Here is a 16,263-nt window from a genome sequence, read left to right as displayed (position 1 = left end):
CCTTAGTTCCCTCCACTCCAGTAGGCAGATCATGATGGGACTTAACTAGGATTCAACCTGACTATCCCTCCTTACATAGGAAACCGCTTTATTTTGAGTCACACCATTAGTCCATCTAGCTAAATACTGTCAACACTGACTAGCAGCAACTGTCCAGGATTTCAGACGAAATATTTCCCAGCCCTACCTGGAGATGCCAGGGATTGAACCTGGCGCAGTCTGCAGGCAAAGCAGCTGGTCTGCTACTGAGCTTCAACTCTTTTCTTCCAGACTAGTTCTTTTTTACTGAACATGCCTGCAGCTGTAGGTGACTATACTCAGACTGGTAGCCCCACCCTGTTATATCTCAGTGATTCCAGCTGAGAAGAAAATTAGGGCTGGCACTCAGCAACCTGTTCAGCTGCAACTCACGTTTATAGCCCTATTTCCATACTTATTCTCCTATACGCATAAGTACACCACCCCCGTGCTACTATGGTGCCAAACTAGTTTTTGTGGCACTCCCAAGGTCCCCTGAAATTTGACCCTTTAAAAAATTAATTATTATTGTTTTCCAATGCTTTGTGGTCTTCATTTTTGATTCTGTGATGCTAAAATATGTGACACACACCCACCCTCCTGCCCCAAAATGTCCCTTTTTTATATAAAAAAAGGCCACACACACTTTGACCACACCACACACACTTTCACACTGGTGTTACCCTCAGTGGGTTGAACACAGGTCAGTTAGCCACCCCTGCCATACAGCAATGCAAAATAAATTTGCAACACATCAAAGAGAATGACCAATATGCAAGGCAGAAGCTCTGCTGGTGCAATGGGTTTCCAGGCATACAACAGAACTTCTTCCTCTCCCCTTCAGCCTTTTGCATCAGCCCAAGGGAGTTGCAGGACCCTCCAAGGCAGATTTTGTGAGAGCACAGGGGAAGGAAACCATACTGGCGCAGCCCTAGATTTCCAGCTTAAACTTCTTACTTATTTTAGTTCCATATGCACAGAATTTCTGATGCAGGGGAACATTCAAACTTGCCATCCCTCCCACATCTGCATTCTGAAGTGCTATAGTCCCTTTCTGAATGCACTTGCTTAGGAAGCTAGTAGTCTGCTAGCAGTGCAACATCTGAAGCAAGGAACACGGAAGATTACAGCAGTCTATTGGCAGTAAAAAACACACACCACAAGATGTATTTTTCTAATCAACAAAATTTCTGCCATCTTCTCTCTCTGCTTCTTACATTAATTCTCACACAGAGAAACAAACAGAAAGCATTTAGAAAATTAAGAGCTTCATTGCCTCTGGGACAAAGGACTGTTTTCCTCTCTGAGTTTGGTATGCAAGAAAAGTATGAAGCTGATCAAATAAGAGTTGGGGCAATACTAGGAATGTTTTAATGCAGTCGCTAGACTAGATTAGCTTTGAACTTCCTTCCCACAACAATGAGACAATGGATAAGATACTTACTGCGTAACATGTCGTTGTAGGCATTGTCTGCAATGGAATAAATGTGGGGCGGTGCCTCAGACCTCCGCTTGCCCTTATAGGCTGCTACCACAGGAGCAGTATAGACTGGAAGCCATTTATATGGGTTTATGGTAACACAGAACAAGCCTGAATAGGTCTGAGAGGAAAGAAAAAGTAAAAATACATCACCATTTAGTCCTATTTCAGATAGGACAGAAGATGGCAGCCACTCCACCAACATATTTTGGACTTGTGTGTGATTATTCCTCAGGAACATCTTATTTCTGGCTGTCATGAAGCCTAATATGAAGTAACTATAACAAATGCAGATTAAAAATGCACCCTATTAAATCTCTTTGCTTGCAACTCTGCTACTGAAACCTGAATTGGAACCTATGCTTGGGAACAAATATTATTTACCAGTACTCATTCTTCTGAGTCACGCAGTATCAACACTTGTATGTAGATATTCTCTCTCACACATCTCTGGACATTTTCTAAGTGAACACCTAATCAAAGGTACCAAGCAGCTGCTCTCTATGTGTCTAGAACAAAAATTTGGGGAACATTTCTAATATAATGGTTAAAGCGTGGGGTGGGGTGGGATTTTGTGACACAATCCTTGCTATTTGGGATAGCAAAAGGATGTGAATTGGGAGAAATCTGTTCTGGGTCTTTTGATTCAGACATATGACATGGTGCCCTTGTCTTACTTACGTAGATCATCCACTTGGCATAACGCCGTTTCAGGTTATGCAGCACAGAGGCCTCATTGAGATGAGTTAACATAGCCATGTCTTCAATCATGTCGAATTTGGGAGGATTCACTTGTTGAATGTCATCCTCCTTTACAACAACAGTCTACAGGGATTAAACAAACATTTTGGTAAAACATTTGGACATTGTGTTTCATGGAACAGATGAGCCACTGTGCCCATTGCAACTCTGTTTTCCTAGAATTTCAGCAATATCCTCCTATGAAACTTCCTTTGTGGTATTGGCCATACTCAAGGAGCACTTTAGATTAATTCTCCAGCTCTTTCTCCTAGACTAGAAATATATGAAGACAGACTCTTGGTCGCAGCACTTTATTGGGCAAGGACTAGCAACCCAGCTCCACATATGGGACATGGAAGTAAATCCCATTGACTTTCAAGAATGGAGCCTTAGGGATTTAATATGGCTTAGTCACATCTTGTCGTGACTCCTGTAATTGCACTTCAATTGCTCCTGTGGTGTAATGCAGCGGCTGCTGTCAAGGGTTTCTATGGATAAATATAACCTAAACTAAATAATATGCCACAGGGCTTTAATCAGGAAGGTTTGAGGTTATTTAGACAAACAGCTGAAGTATACAATTCATTACTTATAATAACTGGAATTAGTTTGATCCTATAAATCTAAGAACTGGAATAACTATCATATTACACATCTGTGCCTGATGAGAATGAATTGCATTTAACAAATGTTAAAGCTCATATGAAAAGAAAGCCTTGCCAGTATCAGCTTAATTAGGCAGACACGACTAGTGGTTAAAAACATAACAAAATAACCTGGAAGCTTGAAGAAACAAAGCTAGGCATTAGTGGAAGTCTGCTGAGAAGCAGATAGCTGGTTCCAAGGATTGAAAACAGTATTAGTTATATATCTTATATCTATTTTGTTGGTTATTAATAATTGGATTCTAAGCCATGCTGTAGCTAGATCATGATGGTTAACAATGATATTGGAGCCAAAGTATAACATATGCTAAGATATATTCTTAAAATTCCTATAAAATGTGTATCTATATCAATATAAAATGACCTGGAACAAACCTTGGTTATAGCTCATGCTTAGTGAGGAGAGAGCTAAATCATGAGCCCAGACTAAGAAAACATGCTAAGTCAAACCTTGGCTTAGCTCAGCACTGCCCAGGTCTAAAAAAGACAAGGAAAGAGCTAAGGGGCTGCGAGCTCCCCTCCAGGTCCCCACACATTCACAGTCTCAGTAAGCCCTACTTTAATTTACTGTGTCATGTGACCCAGCCCAATAAGTCAGATAGTGTGTTTGTAGTGGTGGTGGCCAACCACAGCATGCTCTCCCCAGGGTGATATGCCTAGCACCTGTTTTAATGACTTTTAGGCACCAGTTGAAGATCCCCCATGGTTTTAATAATACTGTTTTTATCAGTTCATTGCTGGTTTGTTGCTGATCTTTTTATTGTTGGGTGTCTCTTATTGCCGTTTTCCCATCATTTTTAACGCAGTATTTCGTTTTAAGTCAATTGCTTTAATTCTTGCTACTAACAAATGGTAAAATAGAAATATGTTAAATAAACATCATTGGCTTATTCAATTTGCCCCACAGAACAGTGGCTCTCCAGGGTCTCTGAGTCAGGTCCTCCCTTGCCACACTAGGTGCCAAGGAAGGAACATGGGATATTATCCATGCAAAATATGTGTTCTACCTCTGAGCTCGTGGTTGACATCTGGTGCATTTCCATGGGGAAGAAAATTCTAGATCTGGAGAAGCGTAACCCAAATTAGTGTATTGTCCTAAAAGGTAATGGGAAGTAAGTGTAGAGCTGAATCTACAGGTGCTTGGATCAACAAGATATAGGGATGTTGTTGTTGTTTTATTCATCTTTATGCACAGTTCATCAACCAGAGCTGCAAGGAAAATCTCAGTACTACAGCTAGGTTGAAAGCAAAAGCTACCCAAAGCCTGAAGCAGGAAGTCATTAGCCATCTTGCTGTCACTCAGAAGTAGAAGTTTGAAGATAAGAGTTATTAGATGTTGAATCAACATCAAGAGAAGGTTTTAATTAGGACTGCAACATGTAATTGATTCAGCAGTTTGATTAATGGGTTCAAATATTTTTAGTGACAATGTACCTCATCTAATTTGATGGACAGCTGATTATAGTTTTTAATTCCTGTGCATAATAAACAAAAATGCAGGTGGAAAACACACCATCTTAAATTAGGTATTTCTTTTTGTCTCTCACTGAGTAGGTCTGTTTGGATGTTTGCCTGAAAATGTGTTGAGGGTAAAGTGGGGTCCAATATAGTAATCCCTACCATCTGCAGCCTCAGACCTTAATGTGCTGTGTGGAAGGGCAGAAGGAAGATTGTTCACAATGTGAATTCTCCCTATAACCAGGAACATCAATCACACAGGGTTTCCAATTGCAGCGAGGCATCTAAGTGCTCTCAGCCAAATGCACTTAGAATTTCTTTTTGGACTTTCCTTTCCTGAATAATGTGGGAAGGTTAGGGTGGTTTCCGCAGGGCCAACATATGTGGGGAAGTTGAAGACGGGGCCAGTCCTTGCTCCCCTCCACCTGCTGCACACTTTATCCTCCCCATAGAGGACATTAGCCCAGATAAGGCTAACAGGGAACACCTATTCTAAAAATGTCTGCTGCACCACACACAACCATCATCCTAAAAAAAGGATTATTTTCAATGTTTTTTCCTCACATGTCAATTTAATTGGGGACTGGTTAATGGACTAACTTAATGGACTAATCATATTAATTGACTAAGATTAACTGAGAGACTGACCTAGTGGATTTTTTAGCAGCTGCTAGGTTATTAAAAACTATCGAGCATTCTGCCACCTTGAAGGGCAACTCAATAAAGGCAATAGAAATCAGAGTACAAACTTTATTCCCATTTAAATTAATGTAGCAACTGAGTACTGTGAATAGATAAAGCACCACAGAAATCAAGCACAGATATCTACATTGTGTTGCTTGCTTATCCACTGCAGGAGCCCTTTTCAAGCATTCAGTCTAGAGATAGTGGAGGTATAACAGAGGGCATTGCATGTCCATATGTTTGTGTATGAGATCTCTGCAGATAATTTAATGAAGATTTAATGTGTGTTATGGGCAAAGCCTGTCGCTGCAATGCCTGGTTATCCTAGATTGAATGCCTGATAAGGGTTAGTGTAAAGTGCCATAAAATTGCTTTTTAAAATCCTAATGGGTATTTATAGTACTAGCAGCAGCAGTAGCATCAGTTCAGAATAAATGTTTAAAAAAATTATTTTGTACAGATATCTTGCTTGTTAAGTCAGTCAATTCCCTGAAAAAAATGGCTGACAAGTCTACAATAAATACATCATTTACAAAAAAAAAACAAAAAAACAATTTAGGTGATTTCTATTTCCTGTGTGTAGATTGATAGACCATAGCGTAGCCTATTATTTTTCTATTATTTCCTGAACCAAGCTGGATAATCAAATCCATTGTAGCAACCAGATAAACAAAATAAGTCATTACGGCTATGGAATGTTGTCACAGCTGTCAGGTTGAGACAGTTGATTGCCTGAGGGTAAATTAGGGGACAAGGAAAGGTATTTCACTAATTCTTTCAACGCTTTTCCTTAAAAGGAATCTTCTTGAAACTATATGCTTGTACTACTGTATTTGGAATGATTGAGTTGTAAGGAAAATTCATGTCAAAGTCATAAATTTCATCGGCAACCGAACTACCTTTTAATGAGGGTGAAAGAGGAAAGCGCAAAATATGGTCTGAAGCTCAACATCAAAAAAACTAAGATCATGGCCACTGGTCCCATCACCTCCTGGCAAATAGAAGGGGAAGAAATGGAGGCAGTGAGAGATTTCACTTTCTTGGGTTCCATGATCACTGCAGATGGTGACAGCAGTCACGAAATTAGAAGACGCCTGCTTCTTGGGAGAAAAGCAATGACAAACCTAGACAGCATCTTAAAAAGCAAAGACATCACCTTGCCAACAAAGGTCCGTATAGTTAAAGCTATGGTTTTCCCAGTAGTAATGTACGGAAGTGAGAGCTGGACCGTCAAGAAGGCTGATCGCCGAAGAATTGATGCTTTTGAATTATGGTGCTGGAGGAGACTCTTGAGAGTCCCATGGACTGCAAGAAGATCAAACCTATCCATTCTCAAGGAAATCGGCCCTGAGTGCTCACTGGAAGGACAGATCCTGAGGCTGAGGCTCCAGTACTTTGGCCACCTCATGAGAAGAGAAGACTCCCTGGAAAAGACCCTGATGTTGGGAAAGATGGAGGGAACGAGGAGAAGGGGACGACAGAGGATGAGATGGTTGGACAGTGTTCTCGAAGCTACTAACATGAGTTTGGCCAAACTGCGGGAGGCAGTGAATGATAGGCGTGCCTGGCGTGCTCTGGTCCATGGGGTCACGAAGAGTCGGACACGACTGAACGACTGAACAACAACAACAACAACAACAAATTGAAATTATGTTGTTCTGCTGTTGAATTGATGTATGTGAAGTCACTCTCATATTTAGGAAAAAAGCACTATAAAAATTAAAAGTATATTAGGAGTAGGAGTACTGTTACTGTTACTACTGATATGAGTAGTAGTAGTAGTAGCAGTACTACTATTGTAAGAGGGAGGCAGGCAAGGATAGCATCTGCTCCTATTACAGCAAAATAATTCCAGTATAAATAACTGGAATAAATAATAATTATTTCATTTGACTGCGTAGCAGTTGGTTCTTGAATTACAGCAGTGGCGTAGTTGCTGCTCCTTTGTGTCTTTGTCTCACAAATTTTAGTTTCTGTTTATTTTTATTAAAAGATTTGTAAACAGCCGTTCAGCACATAAAAGCCATCACAGGGCAGTGTGCAATTCTCAGGAAAGCATAATGGGTGGGATACAACATGGCACTAAGGAAATTGTTCCATCAGTGTAAGCGTTTCCACTTGCCTGACAGAACAAATCTCCTCTCCCTGTGCTGTTCTGGGGAAACTTCTGGCTCTCCAGAGCAGATTTAGAGGGGGCGAGGCAGTGAGGGGATAGGAGAGAAGGGGAGGGACTTTGTTATGCTAGTGGGTAGTTGAAAATCTATAATCAATCCTAAAATAGATTCACCCTTTAAAATGAGTACAAATGAACCCTAGAGACAGCAGATTGAAATGTTAATATCTTAACCCAGCTTTCAAAAAACAACACAATATAGTGGTACCTCTGGTTATGAACTTTAATTCGTTCTGGAGGTCCGTTCTTAACCTGAGGTACTACTTTACCTAATGGGGCCTCCCGCTGCCGCCACCACGCGATTTCTGTTCTCATCCTGAAGCAAAGTTCTTAACCCAAGGTACCATTTCTGATTTAGCGGAGTCTGTAACCTGAAGTGTCTGTAACCCAAGATACCACTGTAATGATGAAGACACACAAATTTCAAGCCTGGTCTTAACAGGGAAGACTACATGGGAGGGAATGATAATGAGGTTATTTCCCATGCTTAAGGTTTTTTTTATATATAAGACATCTGAAAGCAGCCCTGCATATGGGAGTTTTTAATGTTGTTTTATTGTGTTTTGTATTTTGTTGGAAGCTGCCCAGAGTGGCTGGGCAACCCAGTCAGATGGATGGCATATAAATAATAAAAATTATCATCATCATCATCAACAAAAACAACCAAACAGGATCATTGCACCTCTCCCGTGTGATCTGTCCCAGAAGAGTAGCATGTGATGGAGCCCTGGGAAGCTCCTGTAACATAAGAACCACTTTTAATTCTTGATTATTGCAGAAGCATCAGTAAGAACTGCGGCCACTGTGACATGTTTAAGCATATTTCACCTCCCTCCTTTCCTCTGCCATATGCTCTCATGCAGGCTCTCTTTCCTTTTCAATTCCTCCCTGCCACATTTCGCCCCCCCACCCACCCTCCATCAGTGTGGAATACTTTTACCTTTTTGTCTTTAGTTTCCACGGTGACTTTGCCACCAGAGGATTCTTTGATTTCAACTTCAATATATGCTTCCTTTTCATCCGGGATCCAGGCCCTCTTCTTTCCTTTATGATCCCGGAAAGAGACAAGAGAAATGAGAGCACTCCGGAAAAGGGCACAATAAGGGGTGCAATTCTTAGTAGTTTCCATACATGCACATATAAAATTTAGCAGTACAATTGAACACAATAGTATTCTCCCCCTTTCATTCTCCAGCCAATGGATATGGAAATCCTGGGTATTGAAAGCTGATTTTGTGTAATTCTCAACCCCCCCCCCCCGCATCTTGTTTTAGAATTGATTTGTGTATTTTGCTGCTACCTTATACAGTATGTGGTAAATCATGAATCAAGGGCTAGAGCAGGGATAATTGGGGCAGGGATATTTAAGCAAGCCTTCCAAACTCAAATTTGTTGCACACAGGACTGTCTTTAGCAGATGCGGCGCCGGGGTGCAAATATCCACCAAGCACCCCCAAATTACCACAGGGGCGCGGCGCATTGCCAGCCATGGGGGGGCCGCAACTCTCCCCCATGCTGCTGCGGGAGAGCAATCCCCGCATAGGCTTGGGAGGGAAGCTGCAAACCTGCCAGCCATATAGTTGGCGGGGCGCAGCTTCCATCCTAAGCCTCTGCGGGAATCGCTCTCCTCCCGCGGAAGCTTGGGAAAGAAGCTGCATGCCCACCAGCCATATAGTTGGCGGGGCGCAGCTGGCGGGCATGCAGGGAAAGGGGAGGCTGCCAGCAAAGCCGGGCAGCTCCCCCACTTGCTGGGGTGCCCCTGAGAGGCCGGCGCCCTGGTGTGATGCACCACTAATCCCTATGGGAAAGACGGCTCTGGTTGCACAATACTGAATAACCATGTTTCAAACTCAAATTTGTAATAATAATAATAATAATAGTGTGTGTGTGTGTGTGTGTGTGTGTGTGTGTGTGTGTGTATTTGTTGAAAGCATTTCTATCCTGCCCTCCAGGTGAAAAAGGCTTCCAGAGTGACTTGCAAAGACAAAAAATAAGATGTTGGATTAAGTTTTATGGCTTGCTTGTTTTTGCTTTGCTTTGCTTGTTTGTTTGTTTTAAATACCCTGGAAGTTATCCAGAAGTTTTAAGATTATAGAAGTACACCACTTTATATGTTATTATGGCTTATAAATCTTTTAAAATATAGATAAAAAATACCATGTATCCCTCATAATCAGTTTTTTTTAATAAACTTCCAAAGATTGGACACAGATTTTGAAATCCTGGCCAAATGCATAATTATTTCAGTTCTATCAAAGGCAAACTTGTATTTGCCAGGTAAATGTTTGTGATAAAAAAAGAAATCCAAGGATGTGTAGAAGAGGCAATGGCTGCAATTATGAACATAGGCTGCCTATATCCCATTGACTTCAGTGGGATTTAGGTAGATTAACTATGTGCATGATTGCACACAATGATTGGCTGCATGCACACGATACCTTTAAAGCATTATTTCCTACTGGAGTTTACCCCTCACAGAGTTACTATTCTCTTGAATGATTTCAGAAATGGACTAGGAATTTCTAGAATCAGACACATGGAAGTTTGCTTTGGGATGATCCAGAAATGCACTGTTTCAAGAGATGCTGAAATACAGCAGGCCTTTCTAGATTTTGTCCAGTGACATTTGTCCCTGTTTCTGGATTTGCCTGTGACCCCAAGAGTTGAGTCAGATGGAAAATGTATTTTAGGACAAAGAAAGCAATATTATGTTCCTGCATTCCTTCTGCATTAGCATTGGGGTATTTATTCTGAAACCAAACAGATCACTCCTGTAAATTGTAACAATGGCAGTGAATAGCCCACATGTAATATGATAATGGCAGAGGTGGAAAGAATGAGTATCCATTTCTGCAGTCAATTGTTTATCCCTAGTGTGACAGATGGCAAAGAAACAGCTTCCCAAACTAAATTCTCCACAGGTTTCTAGAAAGCAGATACTTCTGTCTCACACAGTCCTTTCAGAAGTACTTTTTTCACGTGTCCAATTTACATATTACAGTAGTGGTGTAATTGTCAAGAAAAACACAATCTCACTAAAGGTTTACCTGCAAATTGCAATATGGAGCTGTATGATTAGTAGAACTTATATAGTTGCAATCAGATTTCATAAACGTTTGATTCAAATACTCTGAAATTAATGGGTTTTAATCTGCAGCAACACTGGGTAAACAAATGTTCTCCTAGGAGCAGTTATAATTGCCCCAATACATATAAGCAAACAATAGCAACACTTGAGAAGAAAGGGAGGGAGGGGGTCATGGATACAAGGCCCCTTGAGAACTGTAAAAGTCGCCTTACCATCAAAAGGTATATTGTGATATTTTAACATCTCCTCATAACTTTTCCGGAGGTACTCAGCCGCCTCCCCAAACTCAGTCATGTCCAACATAGACATCTTGCCTACTACAAGGAGTAGTGCTCAACAGCAGAAAACAGATAATCTGAACACTCTGGAACATTGAGGAGAACAGAAACAAAGCATTAGCCCACCAGTTAGCTACAAAAAAACACAATATCCCCCCATGCAGAAAAATGCTCTCCATTCACTTTCTATCCTACCTAAACATAGAAAAGATTATTCCAGTGTCAAAAGAAGAATTAGAACTATCTTTCTTTCTTTCTTTCTTTCTTTCTTTCTTTCTTTCTTTCTTTCTTCCCCAGTATGTCCCTATAGGCTTCAGTCCATCAACTTGTACTACATCTAAACAGAATAAATACCTCACTCCAATGTATCAGCCTACTCCTTTTCTACTGGGTGAACCAAAGCCAACTGTCTCTTGGCCAATGCGTGCCTCATATATGGCAAACAACAGTTGTTTCAATATGATCCTGGCACACTCCATCACACCTTTATTCCAAATCACTGACATAGCAATTTGCTTAATTAATCTGGTAACGCAGTGATGGGATGACTTGCTTCTTGCTGAGACGATGGCTTATTTTTACAAGAATCCCTTTGGTCCCTTTACGTGTATGTGTTTTAAATGAGAAAGCAAGAGTACAAAAGATCTCTTAATATATATATAGTAGGTGATCATGAATATGCATCCTTGCTTAAGAACGTAAGAAGCAACTTGCTGGATCAGACCCAGCTCCAACTTATTCAACATTCTCTACAAAAATCCCGACAATCAGTAAGCGCTGGTCAGTCAACTTGAAACTGGCCGGTGGTTCACTAGTGGATTGTGAGCTATCTACTGTCTGCTCCTGCCATACACTTTTGCCAATTTATATCTCAGAGATAGTTCTCTGCAGATGGTCCCTATGCTTCTACTCTGATTGAGCTAGTATCTGCAGACCTGTCCATGCATGAGTGGTAATGTGTATGGTTGGAAGCCTGGCTTTGCATGAACTCTCTATCAAACTAGTGAAGAAGTTTGGCTGATGCATCCATTAATTTGACCAAATAAATGCCTAAGAAGACAAGGTTCCATTTAGAATTACAAAAGAGTGGTGAGTGCAGCTAGACCATTAACTCCTGCAGGACCACTCATTGTTTTATAAGTGGCTATTGTTGACAACATTCCAATAAAAAGTTGCTACAGCAACAAATAGTTCTCATATTCAGGATCCATGCATGCTAAAACACAACATTATAACCACAGACATCCTGTTCCTTATTCTCTTTTTCTTTATGAAAAGGCATGCTAAGGAAGGTAACAGCACAGAACAAACATGCAACACAGACAAGCTTTTGATTACCAACCTTGGCTACGGGCTGAGTGACTGTGTGTGTGTATGCTGTGAAGCCCCTTTTTATTGTGTCCCTCAAGGTCAGAGTAGGGAGAGATATGTCAGAAATTCCCATGTGTCATATCAGCTCCATTGGTGCTGCTGCCCTACTGCCCATAGAGACACAAAAGGCAAACTTTTATCTCTCTGCACATGCGGGCTGGTTATTTTTACTCCTGTATTGTCAGGTGATTACAAAGGCAGAGAGTGGGGGCTCCAGCTTTGACAGGCAGCACAACCCTCTCTCACAGCCATTCTGTTCCAGAAGGGGAACACCACAAAATGCAATCGCATAATTTGTTCTTTCAGCCCCTTCTGTTTCGATTGCTTCAACTTTCAACCACAGCCTTTTGGCCTATACTCAGAACTTTCACGACCAGGAAGGTAATTGCTGAGCAGGATTGTTAACCATCCATTCTTCAGGGATGCCACCAGTGATCTCAAACTCCAGATTCAAAAACAGTGGCATGGGTGACTTCAACTTCATTTAATCGCAGCGTGTTCGATTCAAAACATATCAAGCCTGATTTTCAGTGGGATAAAGAAATTGAAAGGAATAGGGTTCAGTTCCCCTTGTACTTTCTCCTGCTATTTATTACTTTAGATTAATCCATAAGACCATTTAATATGACACTGACTTAAAAGCTCATGCAAAAGGAACATAAAATGAGGTTGGGAGAGGAAGGGCATAAATAGGAAAGATTTTAAAAATTCCAGCCAGACTCCCTAGCAGCAGTGGCGGAGCTTCATGCTCCGGCACCGGGGGGCGGAGAGCAGGTGGGGGCAGGGCTGGCGAGCATCCCAGGGGCGTGGCCCCCCACCAGGATCGCGCTGCCGGGGGTGGTGCACTCCCCCCGCACTCCTCTTCCTCCGCCAGTGGCTAGCAGCAGGCTGAGGCAGTTGAATCCTGAGGAACAGCGCCCTCACCGACACACCACCTGCCCCTGCCCCTCCTGCCAGAGAAGTGAGGAGAAGTGGCAGTGGCAGCTTCTAGCAATAACTCTTAGAACTCCTGTGAGATCTTGCTTCCGCCACCTCATTTCCTTATGTCACACATGGTAAGTGTAAAGAAACATTATTGGTGACTTCTACACTGCTGCTAAACTCTCTCTTTAAAACTTGTCAAAGCCCAGCATCTGAACATCTTGTAGAAGCACCACCAGTTGGATTCATGTGATTCTGTGCTTACTTACTGCATAGCATAGGAATCAGCCACTGGAGGTCTCCCGGAGCGGTAGGAATGGGGGCGGGATTCAGTTTAGTTTGCATTTATAGGTGAACTTACTTAATTCCAAATGAATATGCAAACTGAAAACTGCAGCCAAAGATGTGCATATATCACTAATGACCGCTCCCCACATCAAAAGGGGGGCGACTTTTGCATGGTCGCGTGCAGCCCCCTGGATCCCAGTGCGGCTCCTGGTAGTTCAGACTGGCTTCATCCTCCCCAGGCTGGATACCTGGAGGTCTCCTCCTACCTCAGCCAATCGCCCAATCCCACCTGGGGAGATGTTGCCAGGGGATTGGCCTGCACACACAATAGAAGGTAGCTTGCCAGGGAAGCGGCAGTCGGGCTCCAGAGCTTCTCCCACCCTCCACTCCCTCAATTAAGTCTTATTTTGCAGGTTAACCTCTTCTCCACAGGTACGCGGGCGCTGCTATGCCAAGGCCGATGTTGAAGGGCCAGAAAAGAATTTTCCTGCATTGTCAGGTTTCACCTTTCCCGTAGCAATTCGTCACAACTTTGGCAGTCATGGCCTTGGGCGGTCAGTCCTTGGGCAGAATCCTTTAGTCTATCTTCCTAAATGGGGGGGTGAGGCGGTGACCCACACCCTCTTTGCGGCGGTGATACCAGGGTTCCCTGTTAAAGGGGTCTTGGAGGAAGGCATTGCCCATACGCCAAGTGGTTGTCATTGCTCTCCCCCTCCAGCGGCAGTGAAAGGGGGGTGGGCTGTCTGCTTGAACATATGTTCTCCAGAGCCAGCCCAATCCCCACACACTCTGGATAACCCTGAAGTCTCCCAGATCCCCGGCTGGGGACTGGGAAGGATAAACGCACAATGCCTGAACCAAGGTCTCCCTACATCTGAATCTTAATAAAGTTGTGACCAATTTTAATCCCATAGCACGTTGTCTTGCGTCATTATTCTGCTCAGGGGTCACCTGGGGTTTGGGGGACTCTGCCTGTCCACGCAAAATGCCGCTGAATTTTCACAGAAATGCAAAATGCAGTGGAAATAAGAATTATTATTATTATTATTATTATTATTATGAATTTGAGAGTGGAAAAATGAGAAGTGAAGAGAAACTGTAACTGACAGATTCATGCATTCCTGGGAGGCAGCTTCACAGCAGCAGTGAACCAAACTCCCAGCCCTTGCCCATGTATGGTGCAGCCATGTGAATGACGCCTCATCAACTACAGTGACAGTGCTGGCAGTCTGACAACAACGGTGGGTCCCTGGCATTTGCAAGGTGCTGACACTGAGCCTAATTCATGCTAAATAATCTGAATTGATCCCAGTAGGTTTCAGGTGTGTGGTGGTTAGCTGCTTGACACAGGACAATTGATGTGTCTTATGCAAGCCTAAGAGCTGCTTGCTCCTTATAAACTTCTAACACACATCTTCACAAGTGGCATTTCCTGAGCCAGTGGGGAGGGGTGGGGGGAAAACAGAAGGACTATCCAGTGTCTTGGGCATCACAGTCAGCTTTGCCACTGGGGTGAAACTTGTAGTAGGGTTATTGGCTGAGATGCTTAACTTGCTTGCTTGAATTTGGCAGAACAGTCTAAATTAATGTTAACGTTTTTTAGAATATGTTTTGGTTGGTGGCTTTCAGAACAGCAGGATAGAAAAGCCTATAAACCAATACATGTAGCTCATATTTAGGATCTTGAGTTATCTTTGCCAGGAGTACTCCATCACTTAAGGAGCTAATAAATATCTCCTCTCAGAGAGTGCAAGCTGTATACCCTTTCCCTGGGATCATCTATACATTTATGATCATCTCTCTATTTATTGCCTAGTCAGGGCCAGACACCTCAACCTGCTCCTCCTCTTTAGCGTTGTAATCTACTTGTTTGTTCGCCCAGACAAAACAGGTAACAAGGAGGAGCAATAGATGCTTCAGTGGTGCCCAGTGCCCATTAGGACTGGCAGAAAAGCAAGGAGGCAGCAGTAGATAAACCCCAAGCCAAGGGCAAGGCAGAGCCAACTAATTCTAGTCCCCATTCTCCTCCTCCCTGATGAGACAAAGGAGGAGGCTGTTGACAGGCTGGACTAGATGCAAGTAAGAAAGCAACAAAGTGGGTATTGGCTCAGAGGTTGGCGGGGTAGTGCCCTGTTCACCCAAATGGACCAGCCTCCATTGAGAGGCCCGTTTGCCCATTGGGTTTCTACCTGGCAAACAAGCAAGTGTTGGCAATAATGAGGAAGAGGAGGAGCAGGAGCTTGTGATAATTTCAGTGAAGTGGAAGACTCATTCTGGGAGAGGTGCCCACACAGAATTTCTTGCCTGGAGCTAACACTGTGCTTGGTAGTGTTTGAATGTGTGTTTCCAAGAGCATGCTCCTTACAGGCAATGACTTACATATTAGTAGAAGCTGGGCCCATGAAATGCCATGGGCACCCATGTGTAACAACCTTATTAAAGCTAAGGCAGGGTGGAAAATGAGTGTGAGCCACAAGCAAGAGCAAAGTACTATATTGTAAATCACTCCAGGAGGCCTCATGATTTAAGTCATACTGTATTGGTTTCAATGGGAACTAAGTGCAGCTAATGCTGTGATCATTTTTAAAAAAGTATCTTCCTAAAGTACATCAGTGGCAAGCTCTTTCAAAGCATGCAACAAACCAGGTGGGATACCCAACCGTGTACAAAGGCTTGCAAGGCTTTGGGGAATGTAGAATTCCATCTCATGTTATACTAGCCTCTCTGAAATCCCAAGGGAGGCTGCTGTGCTATTGCTAATCACCAGAGTCCCCTCCAGAGAAATATTTCTCTGTTAAGAAGCTCTGATAAAAGGCAGGAAGCTGTTGGGGTCTTTTGCTGATAGGTCCTACCCTCAACACATCACTCCCACCAGTTGCTGTGAGAAGCAACCAAAGCAAAGGAGCTAAATCACAGATTAGATAGGGACAATCTGCAGAGGAGCTATTTTGGGCATATTTCCATTTTGTAAGACTAGCCACTTATAGGGAAGTGTTCGGGGATATAACAGCCTTGTGCTGGTTCTTGCACCCAGGGCCACACTAGTGGTAACATCATCATTATCAACAATAACAACTTTGTTGAGCTTCCTATGCCCT

The 16,263-nt window shown here is 42.7% G+C and overlaps 1 protein-coding gene across 1 annotated transcript in view; it reads right to left on the bottom strand.

The window, feature by feature from the left end:
* Window positions 1-12,063, bottom strand: part of MYH7B (myosin heavy chain 7B) — a 52,639-nt gene extending 40,576 nt beyond the window's left edge. The window contains exons 1-5 of the mRNA XM_033153260.1: window positions 11,928-12,063; window positions 10,520-10,671; window positions 8,160-8,263; window positions 2,180-2,323; window positions 1,463-1,619 (exon numbers count right to left, since the gene is read on the bottom strand). Of these exons, the coding sequence (XP_033009151.1) occupies window positions 1,463-1,619; window positions 2,180-2,323; window positions 8,160-8,263; window positions 10,520-10,616 (502 nt within the window). The 5' untranslated portion in view covers window positions 10,617-10,671; window positions 11,928-12,063. The remainder of the gene's footprint in view (window positions 1-1,462; window positions 1,620-2,179; window positions 2,324-8,159; window positions 8,264-10,519; window positions 10,672-11,927) is intronic.
* Window positions 12,064-16,263: the final 4,200 nt, after the last annotated feature.

Source organism: Lacerta agilis, chromosome 6 (assembly GCF_009819535.1).
Source record: "Lacerta agilis isolate rLacAgi1 chromosome 6, rLacAgi1.pri, whole genome shotgun sequence".
In the NCBI taxonomy this organism is placed as follows: Eukaryota; Metazoa; Chordata; class Lepidosauria; order Squamata; family Lacertidae; genus Lacerta; species Lacerta agilis.
The sequence above is the reverse complement of the archived record's forward strand: the minus strand, read 5'-3'. Positions and strand labels throughout refer to the sequence as shown.